The 17,559-nt window shown below is 52.1% G+C and overlaps 6 protein-coding genes across 6 annotated transcripts; 1 reads left to right on the top strand and 5 right to left on the bottom strand.

The window, feature by feature from the left end:
* Window positions 1–27: 27 nt before the first annotated feature.
* AYO20_04723 (hypothetical protein) lies at window positions 28–1,192 on the bottom strand (the record flags this gene model as incomplete). Its single annotated transcript, XM_022643018.1, has 4 exons — window positions 28–141; window positions 222–860; window positions 921–977; window positions 1,118–1,192. The coding sequence occupies 4 exons, from the start codon at window positions 1,190–1,192 to the stop codon at window positions 28–30; spliced, it is 885 nt and encodes a 294-aa protein (XP_022501073.1).
* A 1,538-nt stretch (window positions 1,193–2,730) lies between these two features.
* AYO20_04722 (hypothetical protein) lies at window positions 2,731–3,291 on the top strand (the record flags this gene model as incomplete). Its single annotated transcript, XM_022643017.1, has 1 exon — window positions 2,731–3,291. One exon carries the CDS (start codon window positions 2,731–2,733, stop codon window positions 3,289–3,291), a length of 561 nt encoding a protein of 186 aa, XP_022501072.1.
* A 1,432-nt stretch (window positions 3,292–4,723) lies between these two features.
* Window positions 4,724–7,852, bottom strand: AYO20_04721 (hypothetical protein; the record flags this gene model as incomplete). The annotated part of the gene is made up of 1 exon (XM_022643016.1): window positions 4,724–7,852. One exon carries the CDS (start codon window positions 7,850–7,852, stop codon window positions 4,724–4,726), a length of 3,129 nt encoding a protein of 1,042 aa, XP_022501071.1.
* A 2,104-nt stretch (window positions 7,853–9,956) lies between these two features.
* On the bottom strand, window positions 9,957–10,893 carry AYO20_04720 (hypothetical protein; the record flags this gene model as incomplete). The annotated part of the gene is made up of 3 exons (XM_022643015.1): window positions 9,957–10,457; window positions 10,535–10,691; window positions 10,748–10,893. 3 exons carry the CDS (start codon window positions 10,891–10,893, stop codon window positions 9,957–9,959), a joined length of 804 nt encoding a protein of 267 aa, XP_022501070.1.
* A 305-nt stretch (window positions 10,894–11,198) lies between these two features.
* AYO20_04719 (hypothetical protein) lies at window positions 11,199–13,662 on the bottom strand (the record flags this gene model as incomplete). The annotated part of the gene is made up of 3 exons (XM_022643014.1): window positions 11,199–12,543; window positions 12,634–12,960; window positions 13,028–13,662. 3 exons carry the CDS (start codon window positions 13,660–13,662, stop codon window positions 11,199–11,201), a joined length of 2,307 nt encoding a protein of 768 aa, XP_022501069.1.
* Window positions 13,663–14,503: 841 nt separating this feature from the next.
* AYO20_04718 (hypothetical protein) lies at window positions 14,504–17,442 on the bottom strand (the record flags this gene model as incomplete). Its single annotated transcript, XM_022643013.1, has 2 exons — window positions 14,504–17,319; window positions 17,376–17,442. 2 exons carry the CDS (start codon window positions 17,440–17,442, stop codon window positions 14,504–14,506), a joined length of 2,883 nt encoding a protein of 960 aa, XP_022501068.1.
* Between the last annotated feature and the right edge of the window lie 117 nt (window positions 17,443–17,559).

The raw sequence follows: 17,559 nt of genomic DNA, 5'->3' as shown, positions 1-17,559 counted from the left end.
CATGCGACGCGATCTCGGATATGGCACCTAGCCAGGGCCGTAACCTTGCTCATTGACTTGTTGATCTCTTCCTGCGGTACCCGGCCTTGGACCTCCATATCCTTGGCTTTGTGGTCTTTGGCCCGGGAGATTCGAGTACATCTGTTGAGAAGAAAAGAGTCAGCGTCTACGGCCCTTGGTTTTCGACTTGTAGGTTATGATGATCACGGAAGTCCACCTACCTGTTGAGCACCAGTGCTACCAAACTGTCCCTGGGCGTAGGGGTTGTACATATCACCGCCAGCGAACATCTGCGGAGGTTGGCCATAGCCCTGACTGGGATCTTGTTGTGCGTCACCACCCATATGGCTGGGATACATCTGGGGTCTACCGTATTGGGTGTCCGGTGGGCCCATTGTTCCATGCTGCATGCCATAGTCCGGAGGTGGCATTTGCTGTGCAGCTTGTTGGGGAACTTGAGCGGCCGTAGCCTGGCCGCTGGTATTGGGCCGTTTCGAGTTTCCGTGCCCGGCGCTGTCTTCTCTTGGGACGATGTCGATTAGAAAGTCGAACATGTCGCTCTTGGCCAGAGCCGCAGCTATGTCACTGCGCTGAAGGGTCCTTCTCTTGTTGTCCTCTGCATGAATCCAAGCGCGCATGGTAAGTTCTGTGATGAATATGTCACAGCCCTTTGCGAAAAGGATGGGAGCTTCAGCGGAGATCATCTTAACCTCCGGATCCGCCTTCATGACCTTTTTGATTCTTGCTAGAGGAAGTTGATGGATTTTGAAATCGTGAGTATCAGTCTCGAGATGGTTGATAGTCTGTTGCCAATAGGTTGCCAGGATTTCCCGGGACGGGCCAGTCAGCCCTTGATTGATCTGAAGATTGGTGAGCAACGTGTCTAGCGACCGGGTTCGGATGGATCAACAAACACATACATTTGACCATAGTCCCGAGTACAACTCAGTATGAGGGACATAGCCCTGAGCGGACAGCTATAATGTTGAGTCAGTACCTCGCTCATCCACAACGTTATCGAAATATCGCATCAACCGGTGTGTCGTATTGCGTCCTCCTCTTCTGCGCACGCGATGCGCCCTTGCTCAACCGGACCAAGGAAGATGTAGAAACTCACCGCAGCGCTGGCTCCATAGTGGCCGCCTTGAGAAAGATCGTAAACCGGAGGAGCCGTCTTCTGTTGTTGATCCATGGTCGCCTAGGACCTTGACGTAGCTGGAGATAATTACCGCAGGTAGAATGCGCCGGTGCGCGACGGGGATGGTATCGACGATGGCGCAACCGGAAAGCTTGAAATAAGAGAGGAAGCGATCTGAGAAACTATATCGGAATGTAACGAGGACGGCACACGGGCGAGAATAGAAAAGATGATCGTAAGATGCTGTTGTTTTGACACTCAATCCACCGCACAGCCAACTTCGGGTGTCGCGCCGGATGCAACTGAGGACGGGGGGGGGATTGATGTCAGTGGAGCGGTCGAGGTCGCGCAAAGGGTGGCTCAGTGTCAGATACAGCGAAAAACCGGATTATCGATGGACAGATGGATAGAGTGGATAGAGAGTCGGTGAGGAAGCGTAGGAAGAGTGGAGAGTAGAGTAGGAAAAAGGAAGCCCAAGGAGCATTTTTACATGAGTTTTCCAAGCTGGAGGCACTGAGGGAGTAGCTGTGGGCAAGAGGAAGAAGAGGGAAGGGAAAAGCGCAGGCGCGGGGAACCCAGCGTGCCAGCCCACGGTGGTGACGGCGCCCATGGACCTCAGCTCTGGCAGGCTCTGGGTTAAACCAAGCGGCCCGGCCACCGTCGAGATCTGAGATCCATGATAGAGATGTCTACCGAGCCTTTGCTCCCTGGTTCTTCGGTTCCTCAAAATCTCGAGGAGTGTGCCAGCCTCGCCCTTTCTCAATTTCATCATGTCAACAAAGCCTTTCCGACAAACCAATCGGACTTCCATCACTCGACCCGACCAGGGCGACGAATGGGACGAATTACAGAGCGTCGAGGGAGCGCTGAGACAACACACCGAGGACACAATGACTGGGTTTCTTATTTGCCTGGCGCTCACACATGATCATCCCGAGCAGATTGGCCCATTCTGCAACCTGATAATCTCTGCCATCACCCACGATTACTCGTATTGGATCCCCAGCCACCTCTTGGTCATGCGCACCCACGAGGCTGGGAGACCTCTGCCGTGTTGTTCCTCTCCTGCTTCCCAGGTATCGGGTCCTCCGTGTTGGCCGTCAGGGATCGGTACTATATCATGGCCGACAAGGTGACTGCGAAGGGGTAAAGAGTTATGATTCGCCTCACTTCGGGCATCAAAACTCAGCTGGGAGGCTCGGGTTGGGATGCGTTGTCATGCGAGACTTGATCCGGCTCTGCCAGGTGCAGGCCAGCTTTCCGCTCCCCCGTACTGCACGTGACCTTATACGGTAAGATTTGGTGACATTTGTGCAGGTGTGCACGTGGCGTTGAGGGCTGCTTACTGTACCGTATTCTGACACCGGTGGCGTTGTGGCGTCTCTCCACAATCTCCTTTATCTTTGTTCTCCGCAATCTGGCAGCTTGCATGTGAAATAAAATAATTCAAATAATTGGGCTCACATCGGTTGGTTGCAATCCAAAGTCAGGCGTGCGAGGTGCACATTTTCTTCGTCAATGTCCCTTTTCCAATCTTTTGTAAACACATGATATTGTCTTAAGTTGAGCGAATAACCACCATCACCATCACCATGGTCTCCCATTTCATCACGACCACCCTCCAAGCCGCATGTCTCTCCGCCATTTCAAACCTCGCCGCGCAAGGCATCGCGGCCTATCGAGAATCCGTCCCTTTCAGGATCAAGCTCGCACCCCTGGTGCAGTTTGTGCTCTTCACCTTCATCTCCTGCCCGCCCAACATCCTCTGGCAGGAATACCTCGAAGACAAGTTCCCGGGCTACACGATCGCGCCCATCTCCCCGTCGACCACGTCCTCCGCCCCGACCGCCGACACACAACTCGACATCCCCAACACGCTGCGCAAATTCCTCTTCGACCAGACCTTGGGGGCGTTCGTCAACACGGTCGGCTTTATCGCCGCCATGGCGGCCTTCAAGGGGAAGTCGGCCAAGGCCGTGCAGAAGGAAGTCGAGAGGGACACCGTCCCGTTGATGATTAGCAGTTGGAAGCTGTGGCCCATCGTGGCGCTGCTGAATTTCACGCTCGTGCCGGTCAACAGGCGCGTGATTGTGGCGAGCGTCGTGGGCTTGTTCTGGGGTATTTACTTGAGCTTGTTTGCCGCGATAGATTAAAAAATACAGAGAGGGAAGGGCAGTTTGTGGTTTTGCGTGGGAAATAAGAATTACACTTTTGAGATCCGTAAAGACAAAGCGGACAGAACACAATGGGTACAGCCTCGCGAGATGGGATGGGTATCGTGCTCTTTCAACACCCCGGACAACAGATGACCTGATGATTTTGTGTGTAAAAAGGATCAAGAGGTTAGTCGACAAGGATTGGGACGACGGCAAGGAGAGAGTTACGAAGAGAGCAATCCGCTCAGTTGACTCGACTCGGCTCGAGGTCTGGCAAGGTCCGACGCGAGAGAGAGAGAGAGATGCCATTGCCATGTCTCTCTCCCCTTTCATATCCCTTCGAGCCCACCGACTCCCACGGATACTGGGCATTAATACACCTCCCCAACTTTAATGCCGAGGAGAAAGGGTACCCGAGCCGGAAAGCGTAACTGGATCAAGAGACACAAAAGCTGAATCGGCTTGGTCCCCAAAGAAGTACAAGTGCATGCGTGGGAGCAAGTGCCGTGTATCCCTCCCTCCATCCCTCCCCGGTCAAAGGCTCCGACCGACCTGTTGCACGCATGTACGCCCGCCCGCCGTCCTCACGCGATTGCATCGTGGAAGATCCCAAAGGGCAGCGAAAGAAAGACGAGGGACGAGCAGCGAAATTCCTCCCCAATGGAACGCTCTCCACAGAATTCTCTGTACCCAAGGCACAAACAACTCAGGGAAGAGAGAGGGCCGGCAAAACCATTGCGATGTGCCAGGAGCATTCATACCGAAAGCATTCACCCCCCTTTGGGCGTGTGACAGTGAAAGACAAAATACAAATACAAAAAGTCAACCAAGCTCTCTGACTGAATCAATATACTTCTTCCACTATCCGACTTCTCATTTCCAAGTTCTTGAGAATGCCCGAATCATGTTCACAACGTCTTGAAATAATTCATATTTGTCGTTGTCCAAGTGTACATTAAAAATGTGCTGGGAGGAAACCTCCCTCCGCGATCAGTGAGTGTGAGAATATACATATGAGACTCTGCCAAAATGCCACCAAATGCAAGTCAAACTCTGGAGCAGAACAGGAGGAACACACCTCAGAGAAAAAGGCCAATACCAGCCAACAAAATCAAAAGATATGTACGGAGGTACTAGGTATCGTTTCCGCTTCCCAAGAAATCCAAGTCATCGGTATATAAGTGTATGTGTTGGTCATCAATTGTTGCATTGCTGCAGGTTCGTATCGTGTCCCTCGTGTCGTATTTGCATTTCCCTGTCGTTTCGTTCCCTTAATAGCAATATGTTGTCTTAAAAGTCGTCATATATATGCAAAATGAGTGGACGATTCCTCCCATCTCTTCGAATCTGTTCGGTGACCTCAAAAGCTGTGTCGATACCCCCAAAAATGACAGAGGACAACATAATGAGTGAAAGTGTCGCAGGTTGATCAGGAAGAATACCTGGGTATGCAACTGGTCCGGTTTTTCTCTTTCTTCCGCCGCTCTTCCTCACGCACTCGCTCAAGTTGTACCTCCGCCGACTTTGCCCCAGCACCACTCCCAATGCCCAGTCCCAATCCAAGCAGATTCTTACCCAGCCCCTCTTTGATCTTCAGGCTCTGGTGACCTTCATTGATGTTCGCGCGCATGCTCTTTCGTCTTTCCACTTTGGCTTGATATTCCTCGATATGAAGCACTGAGTTCTTGCGTTTAGGCAGGCTGTCCATTCCCAGCACTTTCCATGCTTTAGCCTTACTTGGGCCCCTGGCTAAAGTGGCCTTTGATCGAGATGCCATTGCCGGCGTATTAACAAGTGGCGATATAGTGTCCTGCCACTCCTCTTCACCCAGTGCTGAAACCGGACTGAGAGACACATCCGTAGCAGTGCCCGTCGTGCCCGTAGATCTATTCCGGGAATGCGACAAGGTTGACGTCCGTTGGCATTGGCCGTCACAGTACGCCCTGGACGCTGGCGGCGGCCTTTTCTGCCTGGTAGCACTTACGGCACTGGTAGGTGTAGGGAGTTCCACAGGCAGATGGCGCTCTCGTTGCGCATCCTTTGAATCGACAGACAACAGTTCAATCGCCTTCTGCAAATCGATTCCCGACCCTGAATCGCACATTGCAAGGGCCTTCCTCGCTTTGGTCTCAGCGAATCCCAGTTGACGTACTAAGATATTCATTGCTTTGTCGACTGGATCCACAATGCCAGAAGCCAAGGCTGCGGGTGGCTCAGGTGCCCGGAAAGGAACCCGAGGCGCTGGACTAGCATAATCCATAGGAAATAGTGTTGCTCCAAGTTTGGTGCTGGCTGTCGAAGTCATTGAAAGCGAATAGTAAACTGTCGGATCGGTCGTAGGGGACGTCGGAAGCAAGTGAGATGCCCGGTTTGTTCTAGGAGCAGGATCGCAATCAGGGCGGATCTCTTGCCTAGCATTGGCAGGATCGCAGTCCGGACGTATCTCTAGTCGCATCTCTGCAAGAGCGTTTGTGGAGATCGGTCTCCTTTTCAGGCTTGTGGTATCAATCCGTAGTGATTGCGACTGAACGGTGGCGCGCGCAGAAGCCACGTTGGTCACTTGTTCGTCAAGTGATCTCGTTGGACGATGGGCCGGGGCTCGAGGGACTGGGTGTTGTCCTGGCACATGTCGCATCGACATCCTCGCAGCCCTCCGAGTGGCATCTTCTAGCACCCTTTCTTGGTATACTTGTGCAATTGCCGTGGTCAGGAATGATGATCGACTTTGCCCTGCTGGCGGAACGGGCCAGTTTGTCAACCCAAGCATCCTTGCCTGTTCGAACGAGCAGCTGGACAACGACAGAACGGTCTGGGGACCCAGGGCGAGCAGGTACGAGGTCCACTCAGTAAGATGTTGGGACTCTGAAGTTGTGTCTCGCAAGTGCCAGTTGTCAAAGACTCCGTATCGCTTGGCTTCTTGCTCTCGACCACGGAAACCTGACATCAGGATTTGCAAACACTGCCACATTTCGTTCATGTCTTCAAGTTCGTGGGTCGTAAGCCCATTTCCATTGCCGATAGCGAACCCAGCCCCGAGCTGTTTGTTGGAAGCCGCTCTGGTGCCGTTGAGCCAATCGATTTCCGTCTGTGCAGGGCCAGATTGACCGACTGTGTTTCCAAATAAAGTGCAGAACGTCCATATCCGCCACAACGCATTGTCGATTCGTGATTTTCTCTCATCATCTTGGCCCAGAAGACCAATCAGCGTGCTCTGCTTGCAACTCGAGCTGCAATGAGCTACAATGAACGCCTTCAACGCATCCAGGGTTCGACAGTCCCGGCTATAGTCTTTCAAGAGAAAGTCGTTGGATCCTTTCAGAGCAAGGATACTCCGACGAAGCTCCCAAGCAGCTCGTGATGTTTTGAACATCAAATGGCTTACCAGCTTCGATTCATTCCTTTGAAAAGTCCGTAGAAAACCTTTGCTGATCATGGCAGTAGCCTGGAGATCTCGTGCGCTGTGAAGGCTACACATGATTCTGTAGATCACACGCTCGGCCGTGGTTGCTGTAATCGGACGGCGATTGAGCTTCCGAGCCGCTTGAGTGGGGTTGGATGAAGAAGCAGCAGTTAAGACCAGCTTCTGCATATCAACCGTATGTCGTCTAGACGCTGGCTTCAAGGAACGTCCGGGGTGCGGCACCTCCGTGTCAGATGCTGAACGATTCCTGTAGTGTCCGTGGGCGGCAGTCCTCTCCGATGGCGCTTGCCGAGCTGATCTGTGCGACCAGGCTGGCAATTCTGATACAGCACCGCCGTCAGAGCCCCTTCTTGTAGACGCCATCATGCCTGGTTGAGAAGATATGCGCTGTACACTGGCAGAGGAACGCCTGATTGATCTCGGAAGAGTGGAGGGAAGCTCCACCGGTGGCTGACATAGAAGCAGATTTGGTGCCGAGGTGGAAGCTCCTTTGGTATTGCTTGGGCCCGGAGGAAGTGGTTTGTCCAGGTTTAGCGGGGCCGACACGACTCTTACTAGAGAGGAGTTGGTCCTAGCCGGTGAAGGCTGCGCGCTCACGGGAGATTCTGTGAGGTTGCCCAGAAATCCTTGCGTCGGTCGTTTGGGGATCGATATGGGCTTGAGTTTCGACGAAACCGTTCTCTGAACCGCAGATGGTGGCTCCTGGGTGTAGCTGGAGCTCGAAGACTGCCTGGTGACTAAGGGTGAGCAATCGCTATCCCTTTGGCTTGGCTGAGAATAGCAAGATGATGCTGTGGAATCATTCCTGGCGATGTTGACTTTGAGAAAGTCGACCTTGGTATCGAAGGTTTTTCTAGGTACGGTCGTCTGGGTCGGGGTGCTGGACTCGATAACCTTCATCAAGTCAGGGGACTGTATTGCCGGACCTTGCACCTGGGCCTGGGGTACGTCGTGGATCTCCTTGTTCATAAACTCGTCAAATAGTTCTGCAAAAGATCGAGTGTCGACATGTGAGATATCGGGGAGGCGGTGGGCGAGGTTGTCGGAAGAAAGATCCGATGCATTATCAGAACCCTGTCGTTTGAAGAAGGAGAAGGACGAACGGTCCTTGCTTCCCAGGCGCAGAACCGATGTCATGTTGTCCTTGATATGAAGTCGTTTCAAATTTCGAGCTTCTGGGGGTTCTCTCCAATCAGGAGGGGCATCGAGGTCGTCCTACCAGTGGTTCGTTGCCAGGCCTCACCTCGCGCACACATTGCGCATGGATTCTGGAGAAGAATAAACAGATCAAGATAACAATCAAGTTGGATTCCAATCTGCAACGTCGAGGGATGCTAGGGGAGTCGTGGTACCGCAGCGGCAAGTCGTAGATCTAATCGTCGTGCTATCGTATTGTCGGTGGTTGGGGCAGGGTTGGAGAAGGCCTCTGGATTATAGCTAACTTGGCCCGCGGCAAGGCCTGGCGGGAGCTCAAAGGGGCCTAGCAATTGTCTGGGGCGTATCCTTGTGGCGCCGGCTAAAGATATCTCGCCAATGGGGGCGGAGTCGCGGCGCAGGTCTGATACTGGCCAATCTGCCTGGCAGCCAAAGGCGAGCTCGATGCGATTGGACCTGAGGTGAGGCTTGAACGCATGCAAGACGGTGGCGGCAGCAAACTGTCAGGCCATCACTGCATCTCCTGCTGAGCCTTTCGCCTTTCAGGTAAGGCCCGCTGGAAGAAGGGGAAGCTTGTTCGGGGCGGGTGGTGGCAGGGGACGCCAGTCTCAAGTCTCGAGGCACAAGGCCTCTGCACCAAGAATTATTCGCGAGATAACAGGCACAGGCCTGGTGGTTCTGGTCGCTCTGTGGGTTTCTGGGTTCCTGGCCCATGGTCATCCTGCTTTGATGGTGTGTCTCACATAGAGTAGGGTTTCTTGATGTTTCCACAATGCTCGGGGTCACTCGCAAGCCGACTGACGGGATCGTCGCACGGGGAACAAGGTGATTCGCGACGACTCAGCCAGGCATGCATGCTGAAAAGGAGCTGGACGGTGAATTCTCAAACCTGTTTGTAGGCTTGTGCCGGCGTCCTCTTTCCGGGCACATCCAAATGACTTCATCACCATCCACGTGTCCCCAGTCATCTCTTTTTGTCCGGCAGATGTGGTAGCGAGATGGCCTCGATCAAAACAGGGTAGAGGATGTTCGTTCTTGGACACTTCGGCTAATCCACTCCGTGTTTGCGGAGGGCTTGAAGCGGTGATTCTATGGCGCCACCCGATGGTCTGGCGCTGGGAGAGATGACCGGAAGAAAGGTCTGGGAGAAACGGCCTGTGGGGTCAGATGCCGGATGGCAACGGGCTGGACTGGTGATATTGGATTGACAGTCCCATAATGGTTCGACTTGGGGCACCGAGAAAGGAGGTGTTCAAGGGGTGGCAACGCCAGCGATAAATTGGCCATGCAGGAGACGGAGCGGCTCGAATCAAGCCCGCAGCCTTCCTTGGACTGGTTTGAGATGATTTAGATGATTTTGGCAAAACAATTACCGAGTACAATGTGCCCATGTGAAGCTGAGCAAAAAAGAAAGTTGTTCTTGACAATAATCCGGTAGATTTGCGGTGGCCACATGCAAAGAACAGTCAGGTATCCTTGCAGAGTCTTTCTCATAGGTACGGAAGGGGTGCAGTGAGGTTTTGTACAACTTCCGGCCCAAATCCGCCTTCGTTATTCCAGTTGCTATTCAAATCTTTTGCTCGTGGCCCCCAATTCCCCTTAGGCAGGCAAGTATCATCTCAGTCATCTCAGATGCCCTGCGGTTTAGGCTTTCTGGCTTTGCTTTACGGGACAAAACGTCTTTCAACCGCCGGTCTATCTGCAACTTTGTTTGCTACGGAGATTTCCATCCCTTTGGCCCTCAATCAAGGCGGGCCGGCGAAGCATGAGTATCTCTGCGGCTGTGCCACAACGATGCTGGGACACTCCACGACTTCCAATCGGCTACATTCCCGTTCGTCGCGCGTATTTGGCTCCCTCGCCTGTCTCCAGTGAGGTTCGGTACTCCGTAGAGATCCCAGGCAAAGCAAGCATTTCAGCCGACTATTGATGCCTGACCTCCGATTCCTCGCCAGCCGTGCATAGGTAGCTCCCCCGGCTGTGCTGTCAAGCAGAGCACGGGCAACGCCAGGCGGACAGTACCGAGTACTGGTTCGGTTTTTTTGGCACGATAAAAAAAAATCTCGCTTCACAACTCTGGCCAGGGTCAAGGTCTTTTCCTCCGCTTTGCCATGAGCTTTTTGTAGTGTGCCTTCTTGCCGCTTGTTTTGGTGTCTTGAATTTCGCTGTATTTTCGCTTAAACCGTCCAGTCTCCCTCTCGGTAGCCATTGCTTCCTCGACAAAGTTCTTGGATCGATCCTTTTTGTTGATTCTTGCGCTGAAAAACTCGGTAGGTCCTTCAATGACAGTCCCCGTCTGCGAGAACGTGGGCACTTTGCCTCTTCTGGTATTTTTCTTGTAGTGCCGGTGCGGATCGAGCACTGATCGCATTTCGATGAGTTGGAGGTCGCGCTTCAGTTGAGGAGTCAAGTCTGTCTTGGGCATGTCGAACCAGTCAGGACCTGCGCTGGTCTGGTCATTCTGTTCCTCGTTAGCCGATGTGCAGACAACAACGAGAGCAGCAATAAATGAAGAGCCCAAAGGTACAGTCAGAGTAACTATGAATTTGAAAACTTTCATGGGTGCAGGGCAGGCCAGAATGGACTGCTGATCTGCGTCAAGAACATATGGGAATAGATTTCCTCATGCGAACCAGAATAATAAAATGCAAGGGAACCGCGTACCACTTTCTTGGATTTGTGAGGCGCTTCGACGGCCTTGAGTCCATCCGCCAGCAGGCTTTGCTGGTGCTCAAGGACCGCTTTGGCATTGATCTCGGCGACACCCTGCTTGTCATTGATATACTTCGTTCGAACGAGGTTGTTGTGTAGTTTGGGAATTCTGCCACAGGAAGAGTCAGTCGGACGCAGCCAGGTCAGGGGAGATGTGAGGCGTACATTTTCCGGGATCTCGTTGTTGGCTTGACAATCTCCAAACTGATCTCGTTTTCATTTGCAGAGTGTGACTTTCCCCGTAGACGAACCTCGGCCTGTGACAGAAGATGGTCTATTTGTTCGTCTGTCAAAATGCCGGTCTCCGTCATCTTGTCGGGACTGCATTTCTCCTAAAGCCATGGGAGATTTGATGTCGTGGTAGGAATCTTGGAGGAATAGGACCAAAAAAAAATATTTCTCCCCAAAGAGAAGGTCTGCCGGGAGGTTTCAATTACCCAATCATGGTGGAGTATTATCAGCCTCGTCAGCTAGGTGACAGCCTTCCTCGGGCAAAGAAGTATACTTTCGGCGGTATTTGTCGGCTCAATTTATTAAGAAAATCGTTTTTATATCTCCAAGGCGTTCGTCATTGTCATTGTATCGGTCTGGCAACTCATGTCTGCGGACTTCACATCTATAGCCCGTTCGTCCTTCCATAGACTATATCCTTTGCCTGCATCTCGTCCAGAATCCCAGCATATGATCTCCCGTCCTGTACAAGTTCGACCTCGCCGCTGCTGAAAGCACAATGCCCGACCCCAGCACTATCGTCCATTCCAGGAATGGCGCCCCATTGCACAGCCTTCAGTGAAGCATCGGTGTCCCAACTCGGCTGATGGCACGCTGCCGCAATAGCCGCACTACAACTCCCCACCAACGGTATCGATGCATCATACTTCATCATCGTTCCCAGTCCCAGTGTGACCCCAACCAGGAGCCCTCCCAATACAAGCACGATAATCATGGCCATGGGAGAGAATCCGCACGTGGCAATAAAAGTAGGATCAAGGAGACTTCCGTCTGCCCTATACTCCGCAACCACGGCCAAAAAGATGCTCTGCGAGATCACCCAGTGCAAGGCGCCGGACATAACCATCAAGGGCACGGCGACCTTGTAGGGCAACTGTAAGAAGTGCGTGCTTCTTTGACCTGCCTTTGGCTTCGACACTCTCAGTGGCTTTCTCTCGCTGGCAAATTGACTCCATTCGCGCGCTAACCACATACTTGTCAACACTCCGTTCAAATTGAGGTATAAGAAGCTGAAGATTGTCTGTGGTAAGTTTGCAATGAGGATCGCCGAGAGAATTCTCGACGTTGCAGAGTCGGCGGCACCGATGGACCAACCCGTGATCACGCCCGCCTGAGTGACTTTACCAAAGCCAATCGAGCCAATGTCGAAGCCGTAGGATTTGATGGTTTTGGTTGCGATGGCGAGAAGGAAGGCCACCACGATCAACGCCAGGGCGGTGAGGCCAGTGGTCAATGACCACCGCGTGATGCTTGCAGATTCAAGCCCATGTTTTGTGCGCAGCCGGGCCACTCTAGGGCTCAATTGGCCCTCTCCCTTTTTGGCTCGAAGCGACCAGTGGCTCTTTGTCCTTATAGCCATGACCACATCGCTCTTGCTCAGCAAGCAGAGGCCTTTCGTCGACGTCTCATTTTCGTTCAGAAAACTTTCCACGGCATCTCCCACCGTGATCAAAGGGTTGTCTTTCAAGCGAAATGCGACGAAGAGCATTATCACAATCTTGACAGCATTGCATGACAGAACAATCGCTATAATGGGAATGTTGCCGTTGTAGCTGCATTTCTCAGTCACCCGCTCAGAAAGACAATATTCAACGTCGTAATCGTAGGGGCGCCATTGAGAAGCGATGGCTTCAACTTTTGAGACCCACGTTTCGCATGGCAGTATGTAGCCATTCGACTCATGCGGCGTGTCAACCTTGGTATCCATATTGGGATCACTAGTGCAAATCCTAGGTATCACATCAAGTCAGCCTCACGTGAACAGAAAGCTTGCACTAGACTGGAAGATAGGGGTGAAGTTGGAAGGAGTAGCTTCTCACCAGTCGAAAGCCTGCACACTTCCCGAAGTATAGAAGTCAACTCTCAATACGCTCTCGTTCGCCTTGTTCGTGCTGTTGTTTGATAGCAAAATCAAGTTTCTTCGACTGGTTAGAAAAGTGGTGGCATAGGAATGGATGCACTCCTGCTTCTCCAGGCGTTCCCATGTCTCCGGATGAGTGAGAAGCGAAGACTGGATATCCTGCTGGCTGGGCGGAACACTCGCACCTTTCCAGGGCACAAACGCTTTGCCATCGATAAAGTCTTGTGTCACAAAGAATAAGTTGTAGTCGTTTGCTTCAAGTGACTTGTAGAATGCCGAGTTGTACCTATTCCAGATGATCAGGACTGGTTGGGATCAACGGATTGGGGTTCCTTCCGCTAAGGCATACTTACATGAGATGCAAGGGGATGGATGACAGTCCCAGGGCCAACCAAAGAATCAACTTGTGGCTCGAGATACTCCTCATATTCCTCACACTCGGCACTCCTATGTCGAGATATGCTCCCCTCGCATGGCTGCGGTTGACGTCCTCCCTTGTGGGGGCGCAGAGGCATTGCATGCAGTAGTTGGAGCCGCCGAGTAGCAGAGTGCTGATCGTATTGATGGCCAGATGGATCCAGATGTCCAGGGATTCGACCTTGCCACAGTGACCGCTGTAGACTTCCACAAGGCTGGCACCTTGACCGCGCGCTGTAAGCCAGGACACCACCACAAGATTGATCAGAAACGATACCACTCCAAGAAGCGCGGCTGTAATGGCACCGGTGCGCCATCCACTAAGCCCCTTTGGCAGGGTGAGGAAACGGTGTCTCAGAGACTTTCCTGAGAAGTATGACGGTTCTGTTCGAATAGGATTACTGTAATCGACGATGAGGGGCGATTGATCTCTGGTCGCGGAGCTGTATGTCGTTGTGAAACTGGCTTTGGAAGCCAGGGTATGTTGGTCCAACTCGATCTCTGTGCTCTTGAGCTCGAGATAATCTGTACCTGCCCGCTTGTAGGCCCTCCGCGGCTCGAAAAAGTCCATTTTGAACACTTGCTACGCTCGATAACTTGGCTGGGGGTTCCTTGTTCAGATGCTCGACTGGGAGGGCCAGACTCAGTGTCCCGAATTCAACGCACGTGATATTACCACTCTGCCAACAATATAGACCTGAGGATCGCACATGGCATAGTCGCTGGTAGCGTCTTCACGCGCTCTGAAAATGCACGATTCTCCACAGATGCTCGTACAAGGACAGTCTCCGGATGGGCTCCGTCTTGCTTTTGACCTTTTGTGGCGGTGCCGGTCTTCCGGGATCTGATAGGGGTGCGGGCCCGAGGGGCATTGACAGGTAGGGCATATTGTCGTCATCTTTCTGGTACGGGGTATATAGTAGGGGTTGTTAGTAAGAGTATTCCGGCATCCTAGGTGGTTTTCTCGCTATCTTGATATGGGATTGTAAGAGATTCCCCTCCACTAGGCCTTATAGCCAATCGCTTGGCGTCATAAGGTTTCAGCCTCGCCTCGTATGGATTCATCCACAATCCATCTAATTTCGCATATTGGCCTGATCTCCAGTAATCAGGAAAACGGGTACTGGACACCCACTGGAGTATCTCCCTTTCAGAACTACGATACTCAATACTCGCTCGATAGCATCTGACAAACCTGCTTGTAGCTGACAGCCGGTCATGTTCTAGATCCTCACGTCAGTTCTCAATGAACTATGGGCGGACATGATTTTTTTCTCTCCCTCAACCCCCTACAGCGTATGAAACTATTCTGGTTGCAAGAATCACGCTTTCATCTCACTTGTTCTATCCTGACCGGTAGCCACACCCCCTGAACGACTGTCTCTTTCGACCAGTGATGCCCCGACCCGGCGCTATTGGAGCGTCATGTATGCATTCAAAACCTTCTTCGAATCCGGGCTCAAGTCGTTGACCACTCTGCCTATTCTGCCTCCGTGTCGCTGATCTGCTGCCTTGAGATAATGTCCCACCCATCGTCTCAGGTCCGTGACCTCGGGGAAAGGATCAACTGGTGGCGGTCGGATGGTGTTCAGCTGCGTAAAACCAACGCCAAAGCTGCTGTCGTCAACGTCAACATCTGCGATAGCGTCGTCCGCCTTGGGTGGGAGTGGGGGATCTTCTAGCAACTTGAGCAGCGCATTACACGTCAATGGCCAACCTTTGGGATAGCGCTCGACGAAAGCCTGGGAATCGGCAAGTGATTTTGTGAGAGAGATGGCGGCCATTTTCCGATCGAGAGGGCGAGCCAATTCCTGCGTCTTCGGCAGAATGATGCTCAGGTACAGCTGGCGGAAAACATCGTGCTGGACGCGATCCGTGGCAGCAACAAAGAAATCAGTTCCGAGACCTTTCTCCTGATGCGATGACACGAAATGATAGAACCTCACAAATCGTAACTGGAACGCTTGTGACTGCTTGCTTTGGAGTCGCGTAAGCATGATATTCAGAATATGCACCCAATATTGCTCAAGGGCGGATGGTGGAAAGGTGGAAATGGAAACTTCGAGCAGATCGAAGCCATAGCTTTCGTAGATTTTCGTCGACACCAGTTTCTGATATATTCCCAGTACACTCTCCACTTGGTTGCTGCTAACCAGCTCGTTCGCTGCGCGGGGAATGATGGCGACCAGCAAGCGAACCAACGCAGGTATGTTGCCTCGCTGATCCCAAAGAGTCGGACCGAGAATGGGCGCGATGAGTGGGGTGTACTGTGGCGGCAACGGTTCGCTAGGCTCGGCTTCCAAAAGGGCACCCATCAGCTGAAAAGTATAAGGTATGAACTCTTCGACATTGTTGGCAAGGATGGCGGCGAATGGATTGAACAGATGAGATGCCAAAGCACCCGCCTGTGCCGCGGGGGTGAATCGGATCAGTGCTCCCAAGCTCTCAAAGTGGTAGTAGTAAAACTTGGGGTTGCTTGGGTTGGTGGATATAATCGTTGTAATAGTGGTCAGATGTCGCAGGACACTGTCGGCTACTGCAGAAATACCATCTCGGAGGACAACAAGGACCCGCATAATGCACCGCATGACGAACTCATTCTCTTGGACTTTCTGTGGTGCTTGATCTTTTTCGACCAAGCCGAACAGATGCTCCAGAAGATCACTTGCCAACGGTTTGATATGAGCCGGATCAATAACCGGACGCCCTGTCTCATCGGTCATGGCCAGGACTCTCTCAACTGCGACAGCCGCGTAGGTGTACACGCAATAGTTCGAGTTGCCGAGGTGGTTAACAAGCAAGGGCATGACTTGCTGCCACTGGTCTTTCGTAATGATACTCCGAAAGACGTAGAGATATTTGATGGCATCGACCTTGATCAGTGGTTGGGCATTGTCATCCTGCAGATCACTCGCCAGATGTTTTGAGAAGAAGTCGCCGATATCCACTAGACTGTTGGTTTTGGTCACTCCGTGCGTCGTAGTTGTTGCTCCTTTCGCCGCGGTAGCATAGAATACGCTCACTGCCGTGTCCTTGACTCTCCAATTTTGTTGAGGATTTGCCGCGAAGTCCTGGAGGCATTTTTGAACATAGGTCATTGCAATTCCGGTCACGGACTGCTCAAACTGATCACTAAGCTGACGAAGAAAATCGCCCGCTGCCCTTCGACGAGTCTCGGAATCTGATCCCTCAAGATCTCTTCGGATGAATTCAATAGGCTCGTCCTCGAACATCTCGACATCGGAGTCTCGCAATGCCACATTCGGCAGAATGACCTTCTCAATGATCTGGTGCTGAACATTCGGGTCCTTGAAAGTCTGCGCCTGTTCATTGATGCCTCCGATTGACGTCAAGAATTGGAGAGCTTTGCTGACCAGAATATCGTTTTTAGGCTCGGCGCCGGTCGTGGTCAACAGATTCCATGAGCTTTCAACGAAGCTTCTAACATACTTTGAAAAGTCATCATAGTACTTGCCGATGTACAACGTCAATGCTTCGAAGATGTTGGACTTGATATTCTCCAAGGGACCAGCCTCCGCTTCGTCATCTGTGTGTAGGAGAGGATTGTCATACCTCAGGTATTTCAGCAGCAAGCCGGAAATACCCTGAAGATTGTCTTCGAACACGGGAGACAAGTCCTGGCATGACAGATCATAGAACAGTTGTAGAACAAGGTCGAGTTCAGCAAAAGCTTGTTGCAGAGCAGCCTTATCATTGCTATGAGCCTCAATGTAGGCATCCAGGCTCTGCCACAAAGAGAGAAAGGGTTGGGCAAACTTGGAAAGGACATGATTGATCTCGGTAAAGAGCTCATCAGATCGAAACAAGGGCCTCCATCTCGCAAAGATTGAGTGGGCGACCTGGAGCACCCCAGCATTGACCACCGGATCTCCTGGTTTCAGACGAGAGATCAGGTCATCCACCAAGGTGTCCCACCGCTCCCAGAAATCACTGTCTGCTATCACACTGATGGCCTCACCCAGCTGTGTCTGAATGCCCCGAGGCACAGATATCATCAGCCCCACGATTTCTGTCTTGATAGCATTCACATCTTGTGGGGGAAGTTTGTAGTTTCCTTCCACATCGGTCCAACTGCGTCGGATAAAATTCTTGAAGAAGAGGGCGCTTGCGAGTCTGGTGTTGTACTGGAACTCGTTCGAGGCGGTGATCTGGAGGAGGGAGATGGCGAACCCAGGTTTTTTCTCTTCGGCGCGAATCTTCAGCTCCGCTAGGCTACTGTGTTAGACCGACTTCAACCAGTAGAGCAAAGAGTATGAACATTACCTTCTTTGTTCTGCCTAGGATCAAGACTAGCATCCAGGAGTTGAGCCAAAGTTGCAAGTGAAGCCATGGCGGATGATGTTGCTCCAAATTAGGGGAATGTGGTTCCTTGCTGCAATGAAATATTTGGGATCTCTTAGTGCATGTTGGCGGAGAACATTCACTGTCCGATGAGAGAGGAGTGACA

This window comes from Fonsecaea nubica (assembly GCF_001646965.1).
Source record: "Fonsecaea nubica strain CBS 269.64 chromosome Unknown Scaff25, whole genome shotgun sequence".
Taxonomy (NCBI): Eukaryota; Fungi; Ascomycota; class Eurotiomycetes; order Chaetothyriales; family Herpotrichiellaceae; genus Fonsecaea; species Fonsecaea nubica.
This window is presented reverse-complemented; position numbering and strand designations above follow the sequence as displayed.